General features: G+C 43.0%; 2 protein-coding genes across 2 annotated transcripts; one reads left to right on the forward strand and one right to left on the reverse strand.

Annotated features, from left to right (window-relative positions):
• Positions 1-151: 151 nt before the first annotated feature.
• Positions 152-13,984, reverse strand: LOC115593022 (equilibrative nucleoside transporter 2-like). Its single transcript, XM_030436339.1, has 13 exons — positions 13,880-13,984; positions 6,827-6,885; positions 6,656-6,737; positions 6,361-6,512; positions 6,122-6,261; positions 5,486-5,620; positions 4,903-5,003; positions 4,541-4,616; positions 3,745-3,854; positions 3,480-3,588; positions 2,251-2,336; positions 1,563-1,759; positions 152-1,398 (listed from the first exon to the last, which is right to left on the reverse strand). The coding sequence occupies exons 1-13, from the start codon at positions 13,967-13,969 to the stop codon at positions 1,287-1,289; spliced, it is 1,449 nt and encodes a 482-aa protein (XP_030292199.1). The 5' UTR covers positions 13,970-13,984; the 3' UTR covers positions 152-1,286.
• On the forward strand, positions 10,984-25,008 carry LOC115593052 (E3 ubiquitin-protein ligase pellino homolog 1-like). Its single transcript, XM_030436384.1, has 7 exons — positions 10,984-11,224; positions 18,632-18,813; positions 22,053-22,182; positions 22,460-22,561; positions 23,029-23,226; positions 23,319-23,507; positions 23,920-25,008. Exons 2-7 carry the CDS (start codon positions 18,728-18,730, stop codon positions 24,496-24,498), a joined length of 1,284 nt encoding a protein of 427 aa, XP_030292244.1. The 5' UTR covers positions 10,984-11,224; positions 18,632-18,727; the 3' UTR covers positions 24,499-25,008.
• Positions 25,009-25,184: the final 176 nt, after the last annotated feature.

The following is a 25,184-nucleotide window of genomic DNA, read 5'->3' on the forward strand; positions in this document are numbered from 1 at the left end:
TCTCATTTTAAAGGGTAACTCCACCAGTTTTCCTCATTAACGTGTCTACAGGTCGGAGGAAGCTGCAGGTCGTCTGATCAGTCGTCTCCAGTGATGTCACTCAGTGGATGAGTTGCATTGTGGGTATTGTAGGTTAAATAAAACACAGAAGTTTGATATTTCAGTGCGTTTTATTATGAAAACAAGCATAAAAAGACATTTCTGTTTAGAGGAATGAAAGAGCATCAGCACGGTGCAAACACGCATAAATAAGCAAAAATAAAACAAATAATAGTCTTTAAAAAATGTATTTTTTTTGTTTTATAAAACGAATAAGAACAAACAGCCTCAGTGTGGAGAGAAAAACTAAACAACCTGACATTCATCATATCAAAAGATAAATTAAAACACGTTCAGTGACGAACTTTGAAATTCAGTAACAAAATAAAATGTAAAGCTCATCTGTTGACCTGTAAACCAATCAGTGCTCGACAGAGTTCTTTGCAGCCAATAGGAGCGCTGCGTTGTACAGTACACACAGAAAACAAAACCAGAGTATAAAACTAATCACAAACATAAAATAAAAGCTGTTACCAGGAGAATATATAACAAAACTTTAAACAAAATGTTTGGAAGCAGAGGACTAGTTGCCTTCAGAATAAAAGCAGGGATTCAATTACAATGATAAAAGGTTGATTTACACGTAATTCAATCTTATACATGTCATCAAAGTACGAGTTATAAGAAAAAATAAATATAAACAAATAAAAGAGAAGAAAAGGAAGATGTGATGTTATTCAGTGGGTTCCTGATTGTACAAATACTTTGATCCCTGATTATTTTATCATAAAGACTTTCACTTCAATAATTCATGTCCAGGTTACTGAACTCCAAATAAGTCTTTATATTTTACTGTTTGAATTATTCTTTGTTTGTGTTCTCAGCCTCAACAAAGTCTGATTTTTCTCTGGACTGGATTTTTAAATTTGTCCTGAAACAGAAATCCAAAAGATCTTTTACAATATTTGTTGTTAAATGCTGAATTAATGACAACAATATAAAATACAAAGTCTGAAGCTCTCCTGTAAAAGATCTTTTGGGTTTCTTGGATGTTTCAGGACAAATTTAAAAATCCAGTCCAGAGAATCTCTGAGGGGCTGAGAGACAATCAGTCCTCACGTCTCTGAATATTCTTACAAAATGTCCTGATACAAGTGCTAAAACTCAAAATCATTCTTCTTTTCAGGACTGGATCACGTGATGCTTTGATTTCTCAACGTCTCGCTCGATTCACTCGACCCGCTCGTCTACACCAGCGTTCCCAGCAGGAAGGAGAACGACGCTCCCACTGCCAGACCCAGCACGAGGAAGAAGGTCATGAGAGAGCCGGCCGTCTCGCAGTCTTTATGTCTCACCAGCCTGAGGACAGAAACAGGAAGTTACAACGCGAGCCTCAAAAGACGCGACAGTAACTGACAGAAACCAGTGAAACACTCAGAGACGGACTCGAAATCCAGTCTACAAATCACTTAATAAGCTGAATGCAACCGACGGTTTCGATGGCATTCCTGCCGAACACTCACTGTGGAGCGTAGGCCATGCAGAGGCTCGCCAGGTACCCGTTGGAGAAGGAGAACAGGGCCATGATGGTGACGAAGGCACAGTCGTGTCTGAAGATGTGAGGGAGTCTGGAGCCCTTCACGTTACACAGCATGAGCAGAGGGATGAAGAGCAGACGGGACAACACGGCGACAGGGAACAGCCGGCTCTCCTTCGCAGGCTGCACAAACATCAACAGCATCGATTAATCATCAGAATAATAAAACTTCACTTATCTCACTTCTTAAGATGATAAAAAAAAAGATACAGACAGAAGATGGAGGATGTTTTTTGAGACTTTTTTGTTAAAATGGATCAGAATCTAAAATAACTCTGATGCGTCACAAGTCTGCCTTTAAAGCAGGTTTCAGGAATCATTAAAGGTGCATTGTGGGATATAAAAACATAAACAGTCTCATCAGCCTGCGGAGAAAGGACAGTTTCCTGTTGTGATGTCATGCTAACAAGCTAGCAGCGGCCCACAGCTCACGTGCTGGTTGTATTAACATTAACAGTGTCCTGATCAGTGGGCTCCCAGTACAGACCGCTAGCTGCTCGGCTAACTGAGCTGACAGCAGCCACAGTTAGCAGGACGGCTGGCTACAATCTCGCGCATTGCACCTTTAATACGTAAGGAGGGTGTAAATTCTCTGAGCAGTTGGAGAGACTCACCCATTGGCCGAGAGACGGGGCGCTGCGGCCGGCCAGGTCCATGGCGTTGAAAACGATGAAGCAGCAGACGCAGGAGAAGATTTTATCTGTAAGAGACGGATGTGAGGCGGCCATGTTGGTTAGGCTGGTCACAAACATGCGTCACAGCTACGACTCTGATGTGAATGTTATTCAACAGAGCAGCACTGATTTATCAGGAGGCTGGTGAGGTAGGTCAATCGTACGGAAGCCCTGAGGGACACGTGAGAACATTTTGGCTTCTGGTGAAACATTTTCTTTGTCTTATATAAATTCTCCTGTGTTCATGACTTGCTAACTGGAGGGATTTTTTTATTTCCCAGGATAATCTTTATAAGTTCCTCAGTTTCTTTCCCATCAGCCAAAACACTGGACAAAAAAAAAGATAAATAAATATAACAAAATAAAACATGTGAAGCCGAGTAATAATATTTTTTTCAGTGATTTTTTAAACAAAGAAGATTTTTGCAATCTTAAAATCTTCTTTTTTCTGTGTGGAACCGACTCAGTTATTAAAAAAGAAGAAGAAGAAAACCCAAAATGTAACTTGGTTTCACACATGCAAAATATTTTGTTCTGAAAAAAGGAAAAAGAAAAAAAAAGTAGTTTTCTCCTGAAAAAGAAAAAGTTTATTTTTCTCGGTTCCACACACGAAAAATGTATTAAATAAATAAAAATACATAATATAAAAATAAAAAATAATTCTCCCAGGGAAATAGATGAATAAATAACACACCCAGTTCCACACACAAGGTGAAACATAATTTAGTGATTAAAAAATAATAATAATTCTTTTCCCCTGTTGAAAATTTTTTTTTCTTGGTTTCACACATGAAAAAATGTCCTTCGTGAAAAAAAACAAACTAACAAAAAAACACATGTTGAATTTTATATTTACCTATTTGTTTATTTTTTAGGAATTTTGGAAAATTATCCTGTTCGCAGGTCACAAACAAACCTAGAAAATGGATCACAGTACAGAAACAATACTGTCTTGTCCCTCCGTCCGAATAATAAAGTTAATCATTAAACTATTAATAAGTCACAGTTACATATGTTCTGCCACACGTGTTTTTGAGTGGGTGTAAATCTGGCGATGTTTTGATATCGGTATTTATACCAACGTCGTTATTTTCCCCAAAAAACCTGCACATCGGTCGTCTCGACTATTTAAACGGCAGAAACTCAATAATGTGATGACGATGACTCACCCCAGGAAGTGTTGTCCTTGTAGACGGTCTGCACTCGGACCGTGATCACAGGAAACACCGACAGGGTGACGGCGAACACACACGTCACACACGCCGCCATCAGCCAGATCTGCAGGACACACAGGAAGCATCGCCATCGTCACACACTCGTGTTTTCAACATGAAACCAGCTCGAGAGCAGCGCTGCACAAACTGGAATGTTGGCACTATCCCCGAAATATTTTTAAAACAGGGGAAATATCCTGCAGATGAAAAGTGGTTGAACCTTTTTGAAGACGGCCAGGACGGACAGACGCTCCTGACTCTCCTCCGGGTCTCTGATCACCGTCCCGTTGGCCTCGAGCTCTTTATCATTGTTGTTTGAGACTTTTTTATCTGTAAAGCGAAAGAAAGAAAAATGTGTCAGTGACCTAAACTGAGCTGGAGCTGATCTGCTAATGTTGAGTCACTGAATAAAAGGTGCACAAAGACAGAAAGAAGTTCATGTAGGACATTTGCCGAATTTACCAGAAGGTCCAAATAATGCAGAATGAGTCAGAGACAGAGTTTCACAGAGTTTATAAAGTGTCTCCAACTCAACAACTCACTAAACTGACACATTTGTTAAGGGAGTCTGGGGACTTTCTCCACGGGGACAAAGAAGTAGCCTATATTGTTCCTGTTTAGTGTCTTTGTAACATGTGACATGTTTAGATCAATAACATGTTTCTTCTTTCATAAATGGAGTGTAAATGGTGAAATCAGTGTAAACAGTGTGTTCAAACAGCTGATCAATGTTGGCAGGTAAGACTTTAGCACTTTAGACACAGAAGCAGACAGGCTGGTACAGACATGCTGCCACAAACTGACACTTTTTACAAGGAGACAAACAACTTCAGCTCAAAGATTTAATGCTGAGTGATCGAGTCGCTCGTGTGTCAGAGCTGCAAGCTGCAGTTTCACCACTAGATGCCACTAAATCCCACACACACACACACACACACACACACACACACACATGCTGCAGCTCATTAGCCTGAAACTGTTAGCATGTTGCTAAACGACACTCTGAATTTACCGACCTGTGATGCTGAGGAGCTGCTGAGACTTCTCCACCTCATCAGTTTGACTTCTGTTCAGGTAAAAACGAGCAAAATCCTGCAGAGAGTCGACGAGGTCAGAAGATCACAGACTGTTTCGTCTCTTTAGCCTCAAGTTACACAATCAGTCACTTTTGTAGCTGCAGTTTGTTAATGATCTTGTATTTGTAGCATCAGTAACAGAGACGTGAAAAACATTCAACATAAAAATACAATTTAACCAAAAAACATGAACTTTTTTTGTGATGCAACAGCAGCTGAGCCTGATTTAACAGTCAAAGTAAAGGTGAATGATTCATTGTGGTGTGTGTGTGTGCGTGTGTGTGTGTTGTGTGTCTGCTCACCAGGTGTGGCAGCAGCAGGTAACACAGCAGCGTCCCCAGCGTGGCCACACACGGCGTGATGAAGTATCCCAGCGCCTCCGTCGTGTTGCTCTCTGCGTTACCTGCAGAGCAGAAGAGACGCAGCGTGAACGATGCTGTCAGATATAAAGTTGTTCTCGGCTGCGAGACGAGGAAACACGAGTCACGTGCCGTTTAAACATCTAAAATCTGACTGTCAGTCTCTGTCCTCGTGTGTGAACAAATATCCATATAGGTGAATTCCTGTATCGTGACAACAACAAACAACTTATATGTTGTCACAAGAATTAAAAACAGAAGTAATAATCCTTATTACAATAAAAACAACAGGTGGTTTTATCATCGCTATCAGTTATAAACTGTATGCTGAAGTTCTGGAGCTAAAATAATCAGACAGAGAGGTTGTTGTTTTGAGATTTGAAACTCATTATGAGGAAAATGTTCTGTTGTTGTTGTTGTTATTGTTGTTGTTGTGGTTTTGTTGTTGTTGTTGTTGTTGTTGTGGTGTTATTGTCGTGGTGTTGTTGTGTTGTTATTGTTGTGTTGTTGTTGTTGTGTTACTTACTTAAGATAGAGAAGAGCATTGCGAGAGCAGCAAAGATCCCGGCCAGGCCCTGACCGCTCATGAACAGAGTGCTGTAACGAGGAGGAAACAGGCCGACCACGCCAAACAGACTGCCCTGCAGCACCGCACTGAACACTGCACACACACACACACACACACACACACACACACACACACACACACACACACTTTAAACATTATAATTATGGTTACATCATCATTATTAGTATAGTGCAGTAATATATGAGCAGTAGCAGCCGTTCACTCAGCTCCTGCTGCTGATTCTTATATTATTGATTTGTGTTCAGCAGATTGAAGCAGCAGATTATTAGAAATGAGGACATTGTACATGTTCAGTATTATTCTCCTCATCTTCTGCAGGTAGTATATTTATTAAATGTATTAACTCCAGCAAACACAATCAAAAGCAAACTGCTGACGAGCTGCAGCTCGGTCACAGCAGCAGCAGCAGCTGTGGAGTTAACGGCACCGACATCAGAGGTGATTCATTAAATCAGGACTTTATTTAATTTGTCTGGCTGCGTTTTATCTTCTGTCGCTGGTTTCAACTCCAACAAAGGTCGTGACGAAGACTCCACGTCAGAGTCGACGTGTGACGGGCGCGTCTGAACTCACTGTTGATGAACCAGATGGTCGCCATGGTGACGGAGAAGAAGGTGTCCGGCTCCATGTGGACCTGAACCAGAACCGCCGTGATGGAGAAGAGGAGGAAGATGGCGATCAGGCTGAAGGCCACGCGGAGACGCTCCCTCACCCTGCAGAGACCAAAACCATCATCAGCATCCTCCTCCTCATCATCATCATCATCATCCTCATCATCATCATCATCCTCACATGTTGGGACATGAACTCACCACTGATACAGGAAGGAGTTGAGCAGGGTGAAGAGCAGCAGGGGCAGCTGGGAAAGCAAGGCCATCCAGCTGTCGTAGTTGTAGTCTTTAGTCGGACCTCCTGACGTCTTGTTGGAGGAGTTCGTTGAAGCTGTGAGCCGACCGTTGAAATACTTTAACAAAGAAGAAGAAGAAAACACAATGAGTAACTTTGGACACAATCCAAACTGTAGAGAATCAGAAGAACAATTTGATAAAGAAGAAGAAGAAGGAGAAGGAGGAGGAGGAGGAGGAGGAGGAGGAGGAGGAGTGAGACCTGTGAGGCCGTCATGAAGAAGTTCCAGGGCAGCAGCGTTCCCAGACCGAGCACAAAGATGATGATGGCGACCGCCTGACCGCTGAGGAAACAAGAACACTTTTTAATCAGCTGATCAGATTTTTTATTTGATCATCTTATAAAAAGTTAAACACAAAACATGAAGCTCACCGGTCGGCAGGTGGACTCTGTTTCTTCTCGTTCCACATCCTGTAGCTTCTGTCGCCTTCCTGCACCAGAAAGAGAAACAACTTCAAAACAATGATCAGAGCTACGAGCTGCACCGAGCCGTGAGGCTGCTTCTGTTTTAAACCAAGTCTCAGCTGCTTCAGGTACAACTCTGTTTCACTGTGACGCTCCAGAACTGTTCTGTGAACTACGACACTTCACCTGACTGTATATCATCAGGAGGAGGAGAGGAGGACTTGTGTTTGTTTTAAGACTTTACATAAGTAAAGGATGTGAACACTTCTTCTTCTTCTTCTTCTTCTTCTGCTGCTTTACCACTTTTAACAACATGTGGCGTTCAACACAAATGTACTTTTCACAAAGAATGAACGCTTCTTTCTAACTTTGCCGCTGATCATTTAGTATCTTTATATAACTGACACTTAATCCCTCCTATAGAAATATAAATGTGTCTTCTGTACCGTGTCAACAGCGACACACCTTTGAGTTTCCCCTGAAACGACTGCTGACATTTAATCCTCACATTGTGTTACTGTCATCACAGTGAAAACGGCACATTGTGACTCATCCGGTTGCATCGTCATCATGTAGAGTTTTCTCCCCACATGAGCCCCATGAGCCACGCTGCCGGAGGCGTGTCCTGGACACTTTTTTGTTGAAATAAGTAAATCATTTTTAATTTTTTGGGGCGTGCTGACAGGTTCTGGTGTCGGCCCTCAGAACTCTGAGGACATTCTGTTCAGATGTTTTATTATAACTATAAGTTTTGACTCATGTTCAGTGGTTCAGAATAATTAAGTACATTTACGACCTTCCTCTTCTGTCAGTACAACTCTGAAATACTCGTACTTTACTTTAATATTTCCATTTTCTGCTGCTTTATACTTGTTGCAGACACAGAGGGACGTCTCTCTTCTGTCTGACACTGAACGTTACCATCAACATAAACATCCTGTTATCCTGCACAGCAAGCAGCCATGGAATGTAACCGAGTACTTTTACTCCAGTACTGACCTTAGATACAACTTTGAGGAGCTTTACTTTTATTTTTCTGCTTCAGACTTCCACTTCTCAACATTCTGGAGGCAAATATTGAACTTTTTACTCAACTACATGTTGTTGATAACATTAGTTACTAGTTTTTAGATTACATGTTACACCAGAGCCAAAGTAGCACATTTTGACAATCAGTTAAAAAATAAACACTGTTTCAGATAATCCAAGACACACATCCTCAAATATGTAGTTTGTCACTACACTTCAGAGGCCAACAGTAGTTTTACTCTGCCATATTTATTTGATGACATTAGTTTCTAGTTACTTTGTAGTTTCCAAAAATCATTTAGTGTTTTCAGCTGTAGAATTGAAAAAAGAAAAAGATTCGCAAACTCAAACTCATGCTGAATATCTGATCCAGACTCAACGTCTTCAGTGTAAACATCATATAAACATGTATAATATACTTTTACTTGTACTTTTGATACTTAAATACATGTATATCAGATACTTTAAGACTTTTACTAGAGTATTATTAAAACAAGATATCTTCACTTTTACTCCAGTATGACTTTTGGATACTCATTAAAATATAATAAAGTATCCGTTAGTGATAAATACATAATAATAACATAATAACAATAAATATTAAGAGACTAAATGTAATATGTTTGGTTATAGTGAAATAATAAATGTTTATTAACGCGCCTTTATCCGTTATTGGCGCCTTCACAGACAAAGTCATCACGTGTAATGATGTGATAAACCCATTCAGAACTCCATATGAAAATCAGCATATTTAGGCATACGGCGCTCACAAGAGAGCAGGTGTGATGCGGGTCGGACAGATGGATCGAGTCTGATCAGAAAAGAGCGGTAAACAACTTTTTAATCCACCTGAACCGTTTCATCAACGCGCCTTCCTCAGTCTCAGAGCAGCACGTGGAGTGAGACTCAACGTGTCGAACCATTCAGAACTCCATATGGAAAACTTTAAATTTAGTTAAAAAGGATGAAAACAAGGCGGACAGAGCTCACCTGGGTCGGAGCGGACTCGCGCGGGTCGGACAGTTGGACCGGTTCTGTTTGAATGAATGGAAAAGGCGGGCGCGCGGGCTACTGTAAATCCGGAACTTCTGTTTTTAGGCAAACGGATTTCCTCGTCATCACTACAGGACACGCCCACTGTTCACACCAGAACAGTCTGAAGTTTAGGACCGTGTGTGTGTGAGAGAGAGAGAAACAGCTGGAGCTTCGAACTTTCATAATAAAACACACATTTATGCTGCATCTTGCTTTGTGTCTTGTCAGTAACTATTAAGAAAATACTGAGGAAATGCTTGTTTTTGTTACCGGTTGTTTTATGTCACTGCAAACAGGACCAACAGCTGATTCTGCAGACTTTGTCTGTATCTATGCCTCGTTTGAATTAAAAAGGACGGTTGCTAACGAGTGTCTGAATGAGACTACAGAGGTTGTCGGGGACATTAAACGTCCTCACAGCGAACACGGAGACTCATCTACTCACTCGTCCGTCTTTACAGCCACTTTAGTTACACACTGTTCTAACTCTGACTTTACAACTTGTACATTGATCAGTTTATAGAAAACCTGGATAGTAATTGTGCAGTAAGACTTAGTGGTGGAGACGTTTCAGTCATGTGACCGTGATGTCGTCTGTTTGTAGCCTAGCATTAGCTTCTTACTGCTACACAGTTAATTTAGCTTCACACATCACAGAGTGGAGTTCATCTGTGGAGATTATCTGGATCAACAGAACCTGGACGGGTCAGAACCCAGTTCAATGATCCCACAGAGGAACCAGAGAGACGCTAACTTCAGTTAGCTTCACCGTCTCTACACTCTCTGTAGTTTGACTGAGACAAACACACTTTGTTTGATGACATCACAGCTTCCTGCAGGCCGCTGTGACATCATCAGTTCTTCACTGTTGGGACAAAACCCACATTTTCACTCATGAGAAGCAGAAACCTTCTGATCATTTATCAATTATCAGAGTAGACGCTGATGAAATTCTCTGACTCTTCGACTCAGCGATCGATCGACTCTCTGCTGTAATATCAATTAAAACTCTGCGGTTGTGATTTTAAGACACATTTCGGTCGTTTGGTTTCAAACGTGTGTCTCTGAGTGTCGACACAGAGAAAGTGGGTCACTGTCTCACGGTGCTGATCCGGTTCAGCGAGCAGCAGCTGCCTCCATCACAGGAATGTTGTTTCTCAGCAGGCTTCAGTGTTCAGACATCCTCCAACACACCGCCATCTTTCTTTATGTTGTCTGCCTCCTGCAGGCAGATCTGCAGGAGCTGCATCCTGTGGACTCAGACGGGCCTGATCGGATCTTCAGACTACGGATGGAGGCTCTCGTCCTGGTTCCACCTCAGTGACCTGATGAAGCATCGTGTTCATCTATCTATCTATCTATCTATCTATCTATCTATCTATCTATCTATCTATCTATCACATTCTAAACTCTCAAAGACTCATTGATTAATCGAGAGGAGAATGAATGACAATCGATGGTCCGTTGCGAACTACAACTTGTACATTGATCAGTTTATAAACCTGGATAGTAATTGTGCAGTAAGACTCTTAGTGGTGGTGACGTTTCAGTCATGTGACCGTGATGTCGTCTGTTTGTAGCCTAGCATTAGCTTCTTACTGCTACACAGTTAATTTAGCTTCACACATCACAGAGTGGAGTTCATCTGTGGAGATTATCTGGATCAACAGAACCTGGACTGATCAGAAACCTGAGATTATTTTCTGTAATAATCCAGAATACAGTTCAATAATCCCACAGAGGAAGCACACTGATGCTAACTTAAGTTATCACAGCTTCCTGCAGGCCGCTGTGACATCATCAATCACTTTGTTTGAACCCAAAGTGATTCGGTTCTCTTCGCCGTTGAACAGAACCGGCAGGGATCCTAAATTTGAGATTATTTTCCTGAATAATCCAAAATACACTGCAATAATCCCACAAAATGTACCAGAGAGATGCTAACTTCTGGGTTAGCCCACAAATGACGTCATCGCTACCTCACTCCAGGGCCCGCGGAAAAAACCGGAAGGGGCGTGACTTCGGCGTGGCTCGTTTTATTTTGAAATGCATACCGGAAGTAGTCATAGTTTACACTATAGACTCTTTCAGCACTCGGCTCAGTTCATATCAGCCCCTCAGAGTCGGAACAGAACCTCACTGGGCTTGAGTCCACTTTGAGGAGCCCTCTCTGCCGAGGACAGACGTGTTAATCCACCGGTACCGGACATTTAATCACACTTTCTTCCGCTCAGAAACAGTAAAACACTGTCGGTAACAGGGACGGAGATATCCGGGACATGACAACGGTTTAGAACTTTGGTAAGTTTGCTGTTCAAAGTCTGAATTTCTTTTTATTCTTATTAACTTTAACAACTTTAAAACCTGTTCACCACAGTCTGCCTTCATGCTAGCTAGAAAAACGAGCTAGTTAGCAAACGAATTAGCTACTTTAAAGTTGTTAACTGTCTGAATTCATACAGCTACGTTAGCTAACAACACAGACGTTAACGTACAAACTCTTAGCTAGTTAACACCTAAACAACAAGATAGACCTGGCGAATAAGCTTCGTGTTAATCAGAAATAATATCCCATAACGCTTATATTCATGTGAAAGTTATAGTATTTAATGCAAGCCAAGTTTGGTGTTGTATTATTTGTTAATATATAATGTTAACACCATAAAACATCACTTTAAAGTCACTATAAAGACATATTATGTTATTAAAATGCCATTGTGTTATTGTTTAATGCGTCTCTTTGTCTCCCTGAGTGATTATACTGTACTCCCTCACATACAATGAAGCTGTGTTCCCTTCAAGTGGGTTTAAAATTGAAATATGATCTTTAATTTAACAACTTACCCACTATTAAGTCATTTTGAATGTCTTCAAGTACTTTGATTGTACTGTAATATGTGATATATTATCCTATAACACTATACTATACTTACACTATATAACACTTATCCTGTACTACACTACACCACATTCAGAGTTTAAAGTGAGTTTTTTTGTTTTTCCAGGATAATTCGCTCCACATACGTACACTTTTAATCACACCATAGTAGAACATGCGTGTTAGTGTTGTCTGTAATCCTGATCAGGGGCTCCAGCAGTGCTTGTGGTCGCCGGGCCGGTCTGTCCGGCTCCGTGTAGCCCAGCTGGCCTCTTTTGTTCCGGCCACACAAACTGATTAGCATGCACCATCCCACCAGAGCATCTGTCCCCCTGCAGACGCTGCTTTTGTTCCCCAGTTTAAAAAACTTGAAAGTTGGCCCTTTATGTCCAACTGTCCGCTCGTATTAAAAGCTCACAGCACACGTCAGCCGTCTCCACACGCAAACGCTGACCTATAACCCGGAGAAGGTTCAGATCTGTACAGAAGAGACGGTCACAGTTCAAGCTGTCTGTCACGGATACGGCTGAGAGCAGTTGCAGTATTCATACGTGGCTTCTTACAGTTTTTATAGAGCATAAGCAAGAAGCAACTCATCTGTGAGAAGAGCCCCACCACTGCTAACATCAACAGAAGTAAATACACTCTTTCAAACTATAACATTACGCCTTTTTCACTGAATAAACATCCTACTATAGACATAAGTTTGGACTGGTTGTAACTTTTATCATCCCGTGTGTGAATCGTCGCGCAGAACAAAGAAGGAAAGAGTTCTAATATGAAATATAACATTTAGATCAGGAGTGAAGTATGAACAACACCAACAAGTAATATACGGATCATAAAACTACAAACAGGTTAACAGAAAGTGTCATAAGGAAATAAACAGGTTTACGGAAAAGATCATAAAGTCATAAAGCGAGTGATGGTGAGCATCAACAGGATTTATCACCTCGGCTGAACAAACTCTGTAACAAGGAAACAATCCACATTAAACACAGGAGACGGGAAGGAAAGTGTACAAAGAAACCACAAACTGAGGGTGTGTAGACGGTGTTTGTACAAGATTAACCTACCAGCTGATTTCTGTTGATTATTTTGTACACGTCTGAATCATTTGATAGTTTTAAAGGAGCAGTCTGAAGTTTTGTTGAAGACATTTTAATCTACATAGTGCTCCTTTAAATCTGCAGGATCAATAATTATGATTATGTTAATTTGTTCTCGATCTGAGCAATCAGGGCAGAATTAACTAGTACAACTTTAAAAAGTGGCACTATGTAGTTTAGAAGAATAAATTCAAACTCTGATTTTTGTATATTTACAATGTTAATGAGATAATAATACAAACTCAGAAATACTTATTTTTCCCAGAAGAGTATAAACAAGCTGTTCTCAGAGGAAACACTGTTTTGAAGGTCAAGAGGTGGCAGGGTCCGCCACATGTAAACAAAGTATAACAGTATAAACTGTGTTGTCCTTTAAGGTCAGTTTGTTTATTCAGTTTATTCAGTCATGAGGACAAAGAGAGTTACAGACTGCTCCTTTAACTGGACATCTGTTCCTACTACAGGCTAAATAATTGAATAAACTTTTGTTCTGTTCTGTGTTGTTGACCCGGTTCTGTTTACAACAACAATAACGCCGCGAGGAGAAAGTATCTGATCCAGACTCAACGTACAGTGTAAACATCATATAAATATATGTACAATACACTTTTTGTCAGATACTTTAAGACTTTTACTCGAGTACTATTCAAACGGGTGACTTTCACTGGAACCGAAGTAATATATCAACATGATATCTTCACTTTTACTCTAGTATGACTTTTGGATACTCTATTAAAATACTCTTAATAGTATCCGTTAGTGATAAATACATAATAATACCATAATAATAAAACATATCAGGATACTAAATGTAATATTTTTGGTTGTAGTGAAATGATAAACGTTTAAGTAACGCGCCTTCATCCGTTATTGGCGCCTTTCACAGACAAAGTCAACACGTGTGATGAAGTGATAAAGCCATTCAGAACTCCATATGAAAATCAGCATATTTAGGCAGACGGAGCTCACCTGAGAGTCGGAGCAGGTGTGATGCGGGTCGGACAGACGGATCGAGTCCGGTCCAAAAAAAGCAGCGATCAACTTTGTAATCAACTTCATCAGTGCGCCTTCCTCACAGTCTCAGAGCCGACAGGTGTAGTGAGACTCAACGTGGACCGGTTCTGTTTGAATGAATGAAAAAGGCCGGCGTGCAGGGGCATCTATAGAGGACGGACAGGACCGCTCGCTTTACCTAGAACTTCTGTTTTTAAGCAAAAGGATCTCATGTCATCACTACAGGACACGCCCACTTTACACCCTAACAGTCTGAAGTTTAGGGTGAAGTCGAGTCCGTCAGTAACAGAGAAGAGTAATCAGGATGTTCAAGGTCACCTGGAAAACACGTGGGATGGTTGCGCAGCAGCTTCAGGACAAAGAGTTTCAACGTGAAATATAACATTTAAATTGGGAGTGATGGAACACAATGCCGAAAAGTAATATACGGATCATAAAGCTATACACAGGTTTACAGTAAGGTTCAAAATATCATAAAGCGAGTGATGGTGAGCATCAACAGGATTTATCACTTTGGTTGAACGAACTCTGTAACAAGGAAATAATCCAAATTAAAGACATAAGACGGGAAGGAAAGTGTACAAAACATAATCAAACTGAGGGTGTAGACGGTCTTTGTACAAGATTAACCTACCAGCTGATTTCTGTTGATTATTTTGTACACGTCTGAATCATTTGATAGTTTTAAAGGAGCAGTCTGTAGTTTTGTCGAAGACATTTTAATCTACATAGTGCTCCTTTAAGTCTGCAGGATCAATAATTATGATTATTTGTTCACGATCTGAGCAATCAGGGCAGAATTAACTAGTCCACCTTTAAAAAGTGGCACTATGTAGTTTAGTAGAATAAATTCAAACTCGTGTTTAAGAGAATAAACAAGCTGTTCTCAGAGGAAACACTGGTTTGAAGCTAGAAGGTGGCAGGGTCCGCCACATGTAAACAAAGTATAGCAGTATAAACTTCATTTTTTCTTGAAGGTCAGTTTGTTTATTCAGTCATGAGGACAAAGAGAGTTACAGACTGCTCCTTTAACTGGACATCTGTTCCTACTACACACTAAATAATTGAATGAACGTGTGTTCTGTTCTGTGTTGTTGACCCGGTTCTGTTTACAAATACAATAACGCCACTCAGAAACCCTGGGAGGGGAGAAGTTGTCTGTGTTTAAGTTATTTAGAGACGACAGCTGGTCCTCCAGCTTTTGTTTGGCTCCTGTCTAATGTCATGTGATCTCATACAACAAATTGGTTAAACATTTTTAAAACTGATTTTATCATGATATTGATCTGTGGACGAATCCTCCGGCGCAGCTTTTACTTTCTCTGTGATTTACCAGAACGATTGATGAACTCTTCTTTGTTAATCGGCTTAAATTCCTCTGAGATGATCTGTGTAAACTGTTCACATGGTGCAGAGACGGGACGAGCCCGTCGCCTGGAGCTGCTGTACACTCAGTTATTAGTGCGCAGTGTGTGTGTGTGTGTGTGTGTGTGTGGGTGTGTGTGTGTGTGTGTGTGTGTGACCTCCCTCCACCCAACACATCCACCCTCCTCCGCCTGTTGGTGGGACAGTTAGATGTGTTTGACAGGCAGCAGCCTCACTGACACTTCACAGCCACGGCCTTTATCTTCGTCTGTTGCTATGGTGATCTGGGTGTGTGTGTGTGTGTGTGTGTGTGTGTGTGTGTGTGTGTGTGTGTGTGTGTGTGTGCTCTGCAGGGTATTTCCTCTTCAGGGCTGATGTGGAAACAGAGTGGGTCGGTGCCGCCCTGGTTGGTCTGTGGGGTGTTTGGCGGGTTGGAGTTTACAAAGTCCCTGAGCTGCATGTGCCATTAAAACACTGATAAATCATCAGCATGTTTATGGTGACACATTATTGATCGCTGTAAACTGATCCTGTAAACCCCATCGCCTCCTTCACCAACATGACCTGATTTCCTGTGTGTGAAGTTGATATTTTTCATGACGTTTTATTAGAGATCTGCAGATTGAACAATTGTGGTTGTTCTGATCTGTATTCTGTCACCATGTTACTGACTCCAGATCAGAGAGATCACATCTCCAGTCTGAATCTGACTCACAGCGCTCTGATAACCAGTCGTGTGTTCAACACCCGGCCTACTTTACTTTCTTACCAAGTCGACGATCTGGGTTGTGATTGTAACCGCCAGAAAGAGCGCTAACACTGTGAAGCTAGGTTTATAATGTCACACTGGCTCAGGGAAATGAAGTCGCTGTAAAAGTTGCTGCTTGGATTTTCTTTGAGCCTCATGAGAAACATTTCCAACCATTCGTTTGTTTTGATGTCAGTCGACTCGTCTGAAAGTGAGAAAACACTCAAAGTTCAGCACGATGTTTTCTCTCCAGCTTCAACATCGTCAGTTCACCGGCGGTGTTAAGAGTTGTTCTCTCCTGGTTTTAATGGTTTATGAACTGGTTTTGAGGAGATTTCAGAACATTAAGGTTTATATCTTGTATCCTGATATGGCCCAAAAGAAATCGTGATATTATTTTAAGATCGTATCATCCAAGTTTAACCAACCAGTGTTTCTGGTGCCGACTGGAGCGAGTAGAAACGTCTAGTCAGACACGTCTCTCGTCACAGCACCAGAGAAATGACTCACTGTCACTGAGTTGATGATCCGTTGGGTCCAAAAACATTTGGAGAGTCTAGAACCAGCGTGAGTGTTCGCTGGTGCAACAAGTCAGATCCTTTACTTTAGTAACAGTACACGCTGGTCGTACAAATACTCTTATGAAAAAACGTTTGCTTCCAGACTCCACTACAGAAAGAGTAAATAGTCTTTAGTAAATAAAATGTATTTAAACATTGTAGTAATGATAATGATAATGATAATAATAAGACAGAGTTAGAGTTAGAGACATGGACAGCAGGGACAAGGTACATGGATCCAAACTGTATTAATACAGGATGTGAAGGCAACAAGGACGTATTGTTGTTGTGCAACTATTATAAATGTATGAATAATCAAAACAAGTGTTAGATTAAGTACTGGCAGTAAAACGCACTAGTAGTGTCAGCAGTGAAATCCCCTCAGTGACGTTTATGTAGAAAACATCTGTTGCAGTGATTGTTGGGACTGAAGTTGAACGTTATTAAACAATAAAGCATCAGGACCAGAAGTCCGAGCTGCTGGTGAAGATCCAGGACTCCCTGCAGCTTTGTGTTGTTCAGGCTGAGATCTGAGTCACAAGTGAGGGATAAAATCAGCTTTGAGCGGCGGCGCGAACAGAACAGAGCGACGTGTGATTCACCTCCGTGTCACGCTCGAGGTGGACGCCACGTCTCCGTCACGAGAGGAAAGAGATGCACAACAGAGCGCTTGTTGTGGAGGAGTGAAGTCACTTTAGAGAGTCGTCCTCCTCATGTGGCGTCCAGTTACAGGCGCTGAAAGAGTCTCTGTGCCCCTGCAGCTCACTGGATGCATTCATGGCGTCTGAAATGAGCTCCGGTGAGGGTGGAGGAGCGAGGCTCGCCTTTCTTTATACGTCTGTCTGTAAATATCCTCCACCCACTGAACATTACAGATTCCTAGATAACATTTCCAACAGGGCTGCAGTGAGAGGAGGAGACAGCCATCAGACTGCTGAACCACAGATTATTAGATTTGGATCCGTCACCAGCTGTGAGGACGTGGGCGGTATTTCTTTCAACAAGTGATCTGATAAGACGTGCGTTTAAAGGAGCACTACGTAGTTTAAGGGAAGAAATTCAAACTATGAATGAGGTGATAGTACAAACTCAGAAATATGTCGTTTTTCCAGAAGTGAAGAAACAAGCTGTTCTTCCAGAACACTGTGTGAAGCTAGAGGGTGGCAGGGTCCGCCACATGTAAACAAAGTGAAACAGTATGAGAGCAGGCGCTGGAAATGACATCATAACCCTGTTCCAGAAGTGCTGATAAACAGTATTCTGCAGCTCTCATGGCTGCTGAGGTCCGGGCCGGTGAGGAGCATCCAGGCCCTCAGGAGGAGCAGTGTGTGATTACATCGTCACGTGATGCACTGCGGCCCAGAAACCCTTGTTCTGACTCCTTTCACTGTCATAACTGAAGCCATTCGGTCCAGTAAAGTTCGGAACATTCTAGAAGAGCTGCAGGATTAAATAGTTTGAACCCTGTTCAGGTTAGCCGGGCGCTAAACCGGAGATTAGCCGTCTCGGTGGCTGGAGGTTTCTGGTGTGCATGTTGAGGCTTCATAACTGGCCACTGCAGAAGCTCCGCCTCCAACACGGCGTCCGACTGCGGGGGATGTTTGAAATGAAACACACCAAAGAAACATTTTCAAATCAGCGGAGAATTAAACATGAGTTGTGTAAGCGGCAGGTCGGTGATGACGTCACAGTCGGCGTCTGAATCAGTGCTCAGCTTGTTTTTATTCTGCTGGCACAAAGAATTATAACATGAGTTCCAGTGTGCTGCGGAGTGAGTCACCCGCTCACAGATGTAACTGGGTTTGTTTTACACCTCACAGCCCGGCTCACTGTGCTGCACTGAATACATACATTGTGTGGCCGCGTCGCTCCCGGCTCCCAGCACAAAGACAGGGTGGGTGTATTGTGCCGCTGAATGCTGTTGTGTTGGGAGCTTTTGTGTGTGTGTGAATGTCTGAAGAAGGTTTTTTACATTTTGAATTAAACATGATCCTGAGTGCATGTCTTATGCAAACATCTTAAATGTGTCTGCAGGTGAAGTGAGTACCTGCACTGATGGAGGCTCTCTGAGGGTGACAGCGGGAACGTCCTCACCCCTCCTCACCCGTCCTCACCCACAAGGCTGCACAGATGTTTTCACTCGGCCAGGAAAACATCTCCACCTCCCCTGCTTCCACCAAAGGACCAGTCAAATATGGAGAGCTCATTGTTTTGGGGTAAGACACTCACTGAGGGGCTTCACAGCTGTGGTCAACTTATCCAGGAGGAGTTTTAAAAGTTTTGCTTGTTTTAGTCTTGTAACTCCTCGACTGTGCACTTTACAAGACTGCTGATCGTTTCATTTTCACAAGAATCTGTTTTTAGATCTGGAGCCTCGTTACAGAAACGTTAACGTCTGAAACCTTCTCATCTCAGAGGGGGATGACATTCAGGACATTTGGTGTCACAGAAATATTATTTTCTAACTGCATTCAGGAAGGAATTGTATCTCATCTTCAGACAGAAATTAAACTGTTACAGAATCATCCGAACACAAGAATGTCATCAATGTCAAAATAACGTAGACACCGTCCTAAACTCAAAACAAGGAGAAGGTAACGCTGATGTTAGCCTGTTAGATAGAGAAGTTTTTAATAAAGATAGATTTGTCAAAAATGGCAGAAGTTTTAATAAAATCAGAAATTAAATGATCAAACATGAAAGTGTGGCCAGACATTTGAACAGTTTTTGAGGTACTTTGGACACGGCATCAAAAAAGCACAGAGATTTTAAACCCTGCTCCAGGAAAAGTTAAAGTCTTGGATTGTGTTTCATATTTCACACCATCTCTGACAACCTTTTGTTTCACCGTTGTGCTGCTCCGGGTCTGAAACCTCTGTAAAGATCTTCGTACGTTACCTCCTCTGCTGCAGACAAGAATTTGTACACTGTCTTATTAAAAACGATTTGATACATCAGAGCTCGGTGCCGTGTAACAGTTTAATTTGCAGTTTGAAACTCAGTCCGTCAGGAGCAGTAAAGCTGAGAGTGATTGCAGTTGAATGTGTGGAGAGAAGAATGCAGCTGACTTCCTGACTGAAGGCCGCTCGCTGCGGTTCAGGGAGGTCGACAGACGTCAGCAGAGTCGTGGCCGCTGCGGTTTCAGACCTTTTGTTTGCTTTTGCATTATATTGTCCACATATGAAATTAAACAGTCTGGCCGACCCGGTAACTGACAATTAGAGCAGTCATAAGGTTTAATTTTAAAGATCCTACAGTCAGTGAGAACAGAGGTGGTGGTGTGAGTGGTGCAGCGGAGCCTCAGTGGAGCTGGAGGTGGTCTGAGAGGAGGAGCACGTCACTTTATCTCCACCTCAGGAAGTTTGCATTATCCAGGGAAAGAATGGCTCCACTTTTAACTGAACTCTGGTGTTTACTTGACCCGCGGCTGGCAGCAGTCTGGTTCTGAAGATAACCTCCAGCTCAGCTGACGCTTTATTAAAGCTCCGACAGCATTTAGCTCTTTAGAATTAGATTTTCAGATTCGCCGCAGCGCAGGACGACAATAATGATCTGCGAGTTGAATTATGTTTATGAAAATGAACATAGTTTGGTACGAGAGGCGTCCTGATGGCTCGGGTGGATAATCTGTCAGCCACAGCACCAGAACATCCTGCTTCTTGATCTGGACTGGAACCGATGATGGACTCGAGCTTCCTGTCCGCTCAGAGAGAGAAAGAACGGAACGTTTGGGAAATATGCTGCAGTGAACACAAAGTGTTGTTTGTTTTGCTTTCCCTCCTTGTTTTTTGTAAACATGTTTGCTAATGTGAGCGGATCTTAACCTTCTGGTCTCGGTCCACATCAGAACCCACTGATACATTGTAGACTGATACAGACATCACAGATTCATCCATATCTCATGTACGTTGTCTGATATGGAAACATTTTTTTGGAGATTATATGGCAGAAATTCACTTCACATTGAATTTTACATTACACGTCGCTGTCACTGCTGATGATGTCACATCTGAGACATCAGTGTGAGGGATTTGACCCACTAAAGGTTTGGATTTGTTTAGGATGCAAAAAGTAGGAAAAAAGTTGAACTCTGACTCTTTTTCATGAGGGCTCGTGTCCTCGTGGTGCATGTGCGTCTCGTCTCTATGACAACAGTATCCTGACCGTCACCGGTGAATGATCCACACGATTTACTGAACGTATCTGTATGCTCTTTGTTTCACATCGAGACGTCAGAGCCAGGATACGAGATACGATGAATGTTATTGTCTAGAGCATGTAGAGTGGCTGCATGAAAGGGGCGGTGCTGCAGATTCCTGCTTGTCATCGGAAACAATTGAAATAAGTTCAGAAGAATCTCTGTGGAGACGCAGGACGACATCTTGACCGTTAGGCTTTCGTCAACAGCAACAGTCACAGTAAGACGAAGGAGCCGATTTAAACCCTCCTGTCACATCTGACAGTGACCAGTAGAAGGTCATGATGATCCATCATCAGACTTAGACACATGTATAGTATTATTATCTATTTGCATACAAATACTGACAGTTAAAGGTCCCATATTGTAGAACAGTGTGATATGAATATTCCTGAAGTATCAAAACGCTTCAAAACAAGATGTCAGGACTGCTGTGATGTTACAGCTACACAGTCGCCGCTCTAATACGAGCAGAACACAGACAGATGTGGTTATTCATTGGTTCCTGCTCTGGCTTCTGAGATCTGACCAATGAAGCAGACCGGGCTGTTTCAGGAGGGTGAATCGAGGTGCTGCAGCAGTGGACTCTGTGATTTTTGATCATTAAGCTTGTAAACAGTTTCTAACAGACACCCTTAATAAAAACACAAAGCTAAGAAAGAGTATTTAAACATCAGCTCAACCTAACGACAGAAAACACTTCAACTCATAATCTATATCTGAGCTGATCGTCCTGGAGGAAGGTGTTGTTCTGTACGTCGTCTCGGGTCAGGAACCAGAACACGAGGATTAAGACTTGTCGCTGTTTTCATAGTTGAAGCTTGAGACCTACATGTGACTCTGTCCCACCTCTGGTAGGTCCAGTGTTTATTGTTTGGGAGCAGAATAACGGAGCCCGGCTCCAGTTAATGTGGAGAAACTCCACCAGAGAGAAGAATGCAGCTGACTTCCTGACTGAAGGCCTTTCACTGTGGACACAAGAGAGCGCCTGTGGTTCAGGCTGGCCGGCCGCTGTGGGTTCAGACCTTTTGTTTGCTTCTGTGTTATTGTAATCTAGAACTGAAATAAAGCTGTCTGGGACCGCAGACTGTCACATGCCTCATCACCCAAGTCTAAACCAGGAGAGGGTGATGACAGGGCGAAAACATCGGCTGCTGACCTCACATCATCTAAATATGAGCATGTACATGTTTGTGTCTTGAACCAGCCGTCACTGATGGTTCAGCTCGCAGTAAGTGTCGGTTCTCGTGTGTTCAGGTGTAACGGCTCGCTGCCCAACGGTGACAAGGGGAGGAGGAAAAGTCGCTTCGCTCTGTGCCGCAGAAACAAGGCCAACGGTGTGAAACCCAGCACGGTCCACTCGTCCTGCACACCTCAGGCTGCCAAGGTGAGAGCTCGACACGCCAGGTGACGGGTCGGGCTGAGGACAGGATGAAACCTTAATCTCTAAACTCTCCTGTCGGTAAACGGCTCCGGATCAGAGCAGAATCTGGTCCGGGTGTTTGTTCCTCCTGAAGGTCTGGATCTGCACTGACTCTCTCCTCCAGAACTTGATGCCACTGTCACTCTTTGTGTCTCAGTCGTACTGCATCACTCATAAGATAACTCACAGCTGTGTTGGTCCTGGAACATGTTGTCACGGTTCATCTCTTCTGTGTTTAAAGGCGATAAGCAACAAGGAGCAGCACAGTATTTCATACACTCTGTCTCGGGCCCAGACGGTGGTGGTGGAGTACACACACGACAGCAGCACGGACATGTTCCAGGTCTGCAGCATCCACTTACTGCATTAATACTGAGTTAATTCAGCTTTGCATGGTTGGTTTTAACTTCCTGTGTATGTATGTACGACCACAAAAGGATCAGATAACAACCTGTAATTCAGAGTTCTGTGCTCATCGTGTCTTTTTCACTGACACTCAGTTAACCTCCTCCAGCACTTTTAGTCAGTTGAAATAATTCTTCTTTTCCATCTTTTGGTCTTTGCACGAGTCATGTTGCACAGTGGAGTTTGGCGCTTGGTAGAATTTCCTCAATCAAAATGTTTTGTCGGTGCAGCAAACTGTGGAAGACAGAAAGTGAAATAAGAAACTAAAATTGAGGAATTAGAGACAGAAATGAGGATCAACAAACAAATTAATCTTATAAAATGTTCAGTTTTTGTTTTTTTGCATCAGCACTCTGTAATCCCTCTTCGATCTGTAACCTGAATCTTGCTCGTGTATCTTCACAGATCGGTCGATCCACAGAGAATCCCATCGACTTCGTGGTGACGGACACGGTGCCCGGCGGTCAGAGTCAGGTCGATGGTCAGACGGTCCAGAGCACCATCTCCCGCTTCGCCTGCCGCATCATCTGCCAAAGAAACCCTCCGTACTCCGCCCGGATCTACGCCGCAGGCTTCGACTCCTCCAAGAACATCTTCCTGGGGGTAGGCTGCCCCGACGTACACATTCATCATTCTGTGTGATGAGACATGAAGTGATTCTCAGTGCTGAACATGAATGTTTGACCTGGTGGCAGGAGAAGGCCGCCAAGTGGAGGATGCAGGACGGTCAGATGGACGGACTGACCACCAACGGAGTTCTGGTGATGCACCCGCGCCAGGGCTTCAACCAGGACTCTAAACCTGGACTGTGGAGGGAAATCTCCGTCTGCGGCAGCGTCTTCACGCTGCGGGAAACCAGATCCTCTCAACAGAGGGGAAAGATGGTGGGTGACTCCTCCCCCCCTCATGGGAGCTGTAGTTTTATCAAGAGTCAACCAATTCAGTCAGTGATTTCAGAGTTGATCGCCAACACATTTCTGTGTTTCCTCATGAATAACAAGCATGTCAGAGGTGTTTTCTTTCTTCTTTTTTATATTTTAGAGCATTTGTTATTTTCATTCATATTTATTTGCCCGCAGTCTTCTTCATGGGCTTTGTTAGTGCATTCCTGTGTCTCTGCCCTTCTTTTTGACATCATTCAAAAGTTAGAAACTAAAATATTTAAAAGTATAAAAATAAAACCGACTGTTTTGTTTTGAAGGACAGACTCGTAGCAGCAGATTCTGTTTTGTTCCTTTTAACTTGAGGTGTCTGTGTCGTTGTGTTTGACCTGTAACCTGCTCGTCTCTCCTCCAGGTGGACTCTGAGTGTAACGAGCTGATGGACGGCTCGCTCATTGACCTGTGCGGCGCCACCCTGCTGTGGCGGACGGCTGAAGGTCTGTCGCACACCCCCACCGTCAAACACCTGGAGGCCCTGCGGCAGGAGCTGAACGCCGGGCGGCCGCAGTGTCCGGTCGGCTTCAACACGCTGGCCTTCCCCAGCCTTCGCCGCAAAGACGTCCCGGACGAGAAGCAGCCCTGGGCCTACCTGCGCTGCGGCCACGTGCACGGTTATCACGGCTGGGGGGGGCGTCGTAACCCCGAGGTGGACGCGGAGTGTCAGGAGAGAGAGTGCCCCATGTGCCGGGCGCGGGGCCCCTACGTGCCGCTGTGGCTGGGCTGCGAGGCCGGCTTCTACGTGGACGCGGAGCCCCCCACCCACGCCTTCGTCCCCTGCGGTCACGTCTGCTCGGAGAAGACGACGGCGTTCTGGAGTCAGATCCCGCTGCCGCACGGCACGCACACCTTCCACTCCGCCTGCCCGTTCTGCATCCAGCCGCTGAGCACAGAGTCCAGCTGCATCAGACTCATCTTCCAAAGCCCGCTGGACTAGAAGCTTCACCAACAGAACAATGTGCTTCCAGTGTTGGGATTTTCATAACTTAATTTTTTATAACTTAATTTAACTTAATTTTGATCTTGGATACATTCAGTGGGTTTGATTCCTGAACATCAGAGATGAGTCGGCGCTGGTTCTTCCTGGACGCAGCTGCTCGACAGTTGATTTGCCTTAAACTTTGTATTTATTTCTGAACCTCCTCAGTTATGTTTTTTTGTAAATCAGTGCAGAATTTCCAGCTGTAATGTTTCCTGACAGCTGATCACTGTGTCACTCTGCCTTAAAGAGCCATTAACACTAAGACCTGATGTCAGTTTGGTTTCAGTCCAGTGTTTCCGTCTCTCTGGTTTTTATTGTAGAGGCTTTTCTTTTTCTTTGGGAAACACAAAGTGATCTTCCTCTGTGATGCTGTTTCCTCTTTGAACACTGAATAACTGTATTTTATGATTTTAATACAAGCTTTGTATCGTAACATAAGAAAAATATATTTCTTGGGAAACTTTCTAAGCTGCTGTCTGTGACTTGGAGCACACACATTAAATATAATTATTTTAAACAAGATGAAAATATGCCAAGAACAATAAACCAGCATCACTCAGATGTTACATGAAGAATAATCACAGTCAGTGCTTTTAAATGTCTGCATTTATATTTACGCGTGGAAATATTAAGAAGTTAAA

Source organism: Sparus aurata, chromosome 1, assembly GCF_900880675.1.
Source record: "Sparus aurata chromosome 1, fSpaAur1.1, whole genome shotgun sequence".
In the NCBI taxonomy this organism is placed as follows: Eukaryota; Metazoa; Chordata; class Actinopteri; order Spariformes; family Sparidae; genus Sparus; species Sparus aurata.

Bases quoted from the DNA above. Each gene is read 5' to 3' on its own strand.
- LOC115593022 (XM_030436339.1), bottom strand. From the start codon at position 13,969: ATGAAGTTGATTACAAAGTTGATCGCTGCTTTTTTTGGACCGGACTCG. The intron at 5,621-6,121 runs GTGAGTTCAGAC...GTGTGTGTGCAG, and splicing joins GACCATCTGGTTCATCAACA to TGTTCAGTGCGGTGCTGCAG. The intron at 1,760-2,250 runs GTGAGTCTCTCC...ATGTTTGTGCAG, and splicing joins CCCCGTCTCTCGGCCAATGG to CCTGCGAAGGAGAGCCGGCT.
- LOC115593052 (XM_030436384.1), top strand. From the start codon at position 18,728: ATGTTTTCACTCGGCCAGGAAAACATCTCCACCTCCCCTGCTTCCACC. The intron at 22,183-22,459 runs GTGAGAGCTCGA...CTGTGTTTAAAG, and splicing joins GCACACCTCAGGCTGCCAAG to GCGATAAGCAACAAGGAGCA. The intron at 23,508-23,919 runs GTGGGTGACTCC...TCTCTCCTCCAG, and splicing joins CTCAACAGAGGGGAAAGATG to GTGGACTCTGAGTGTAACGA.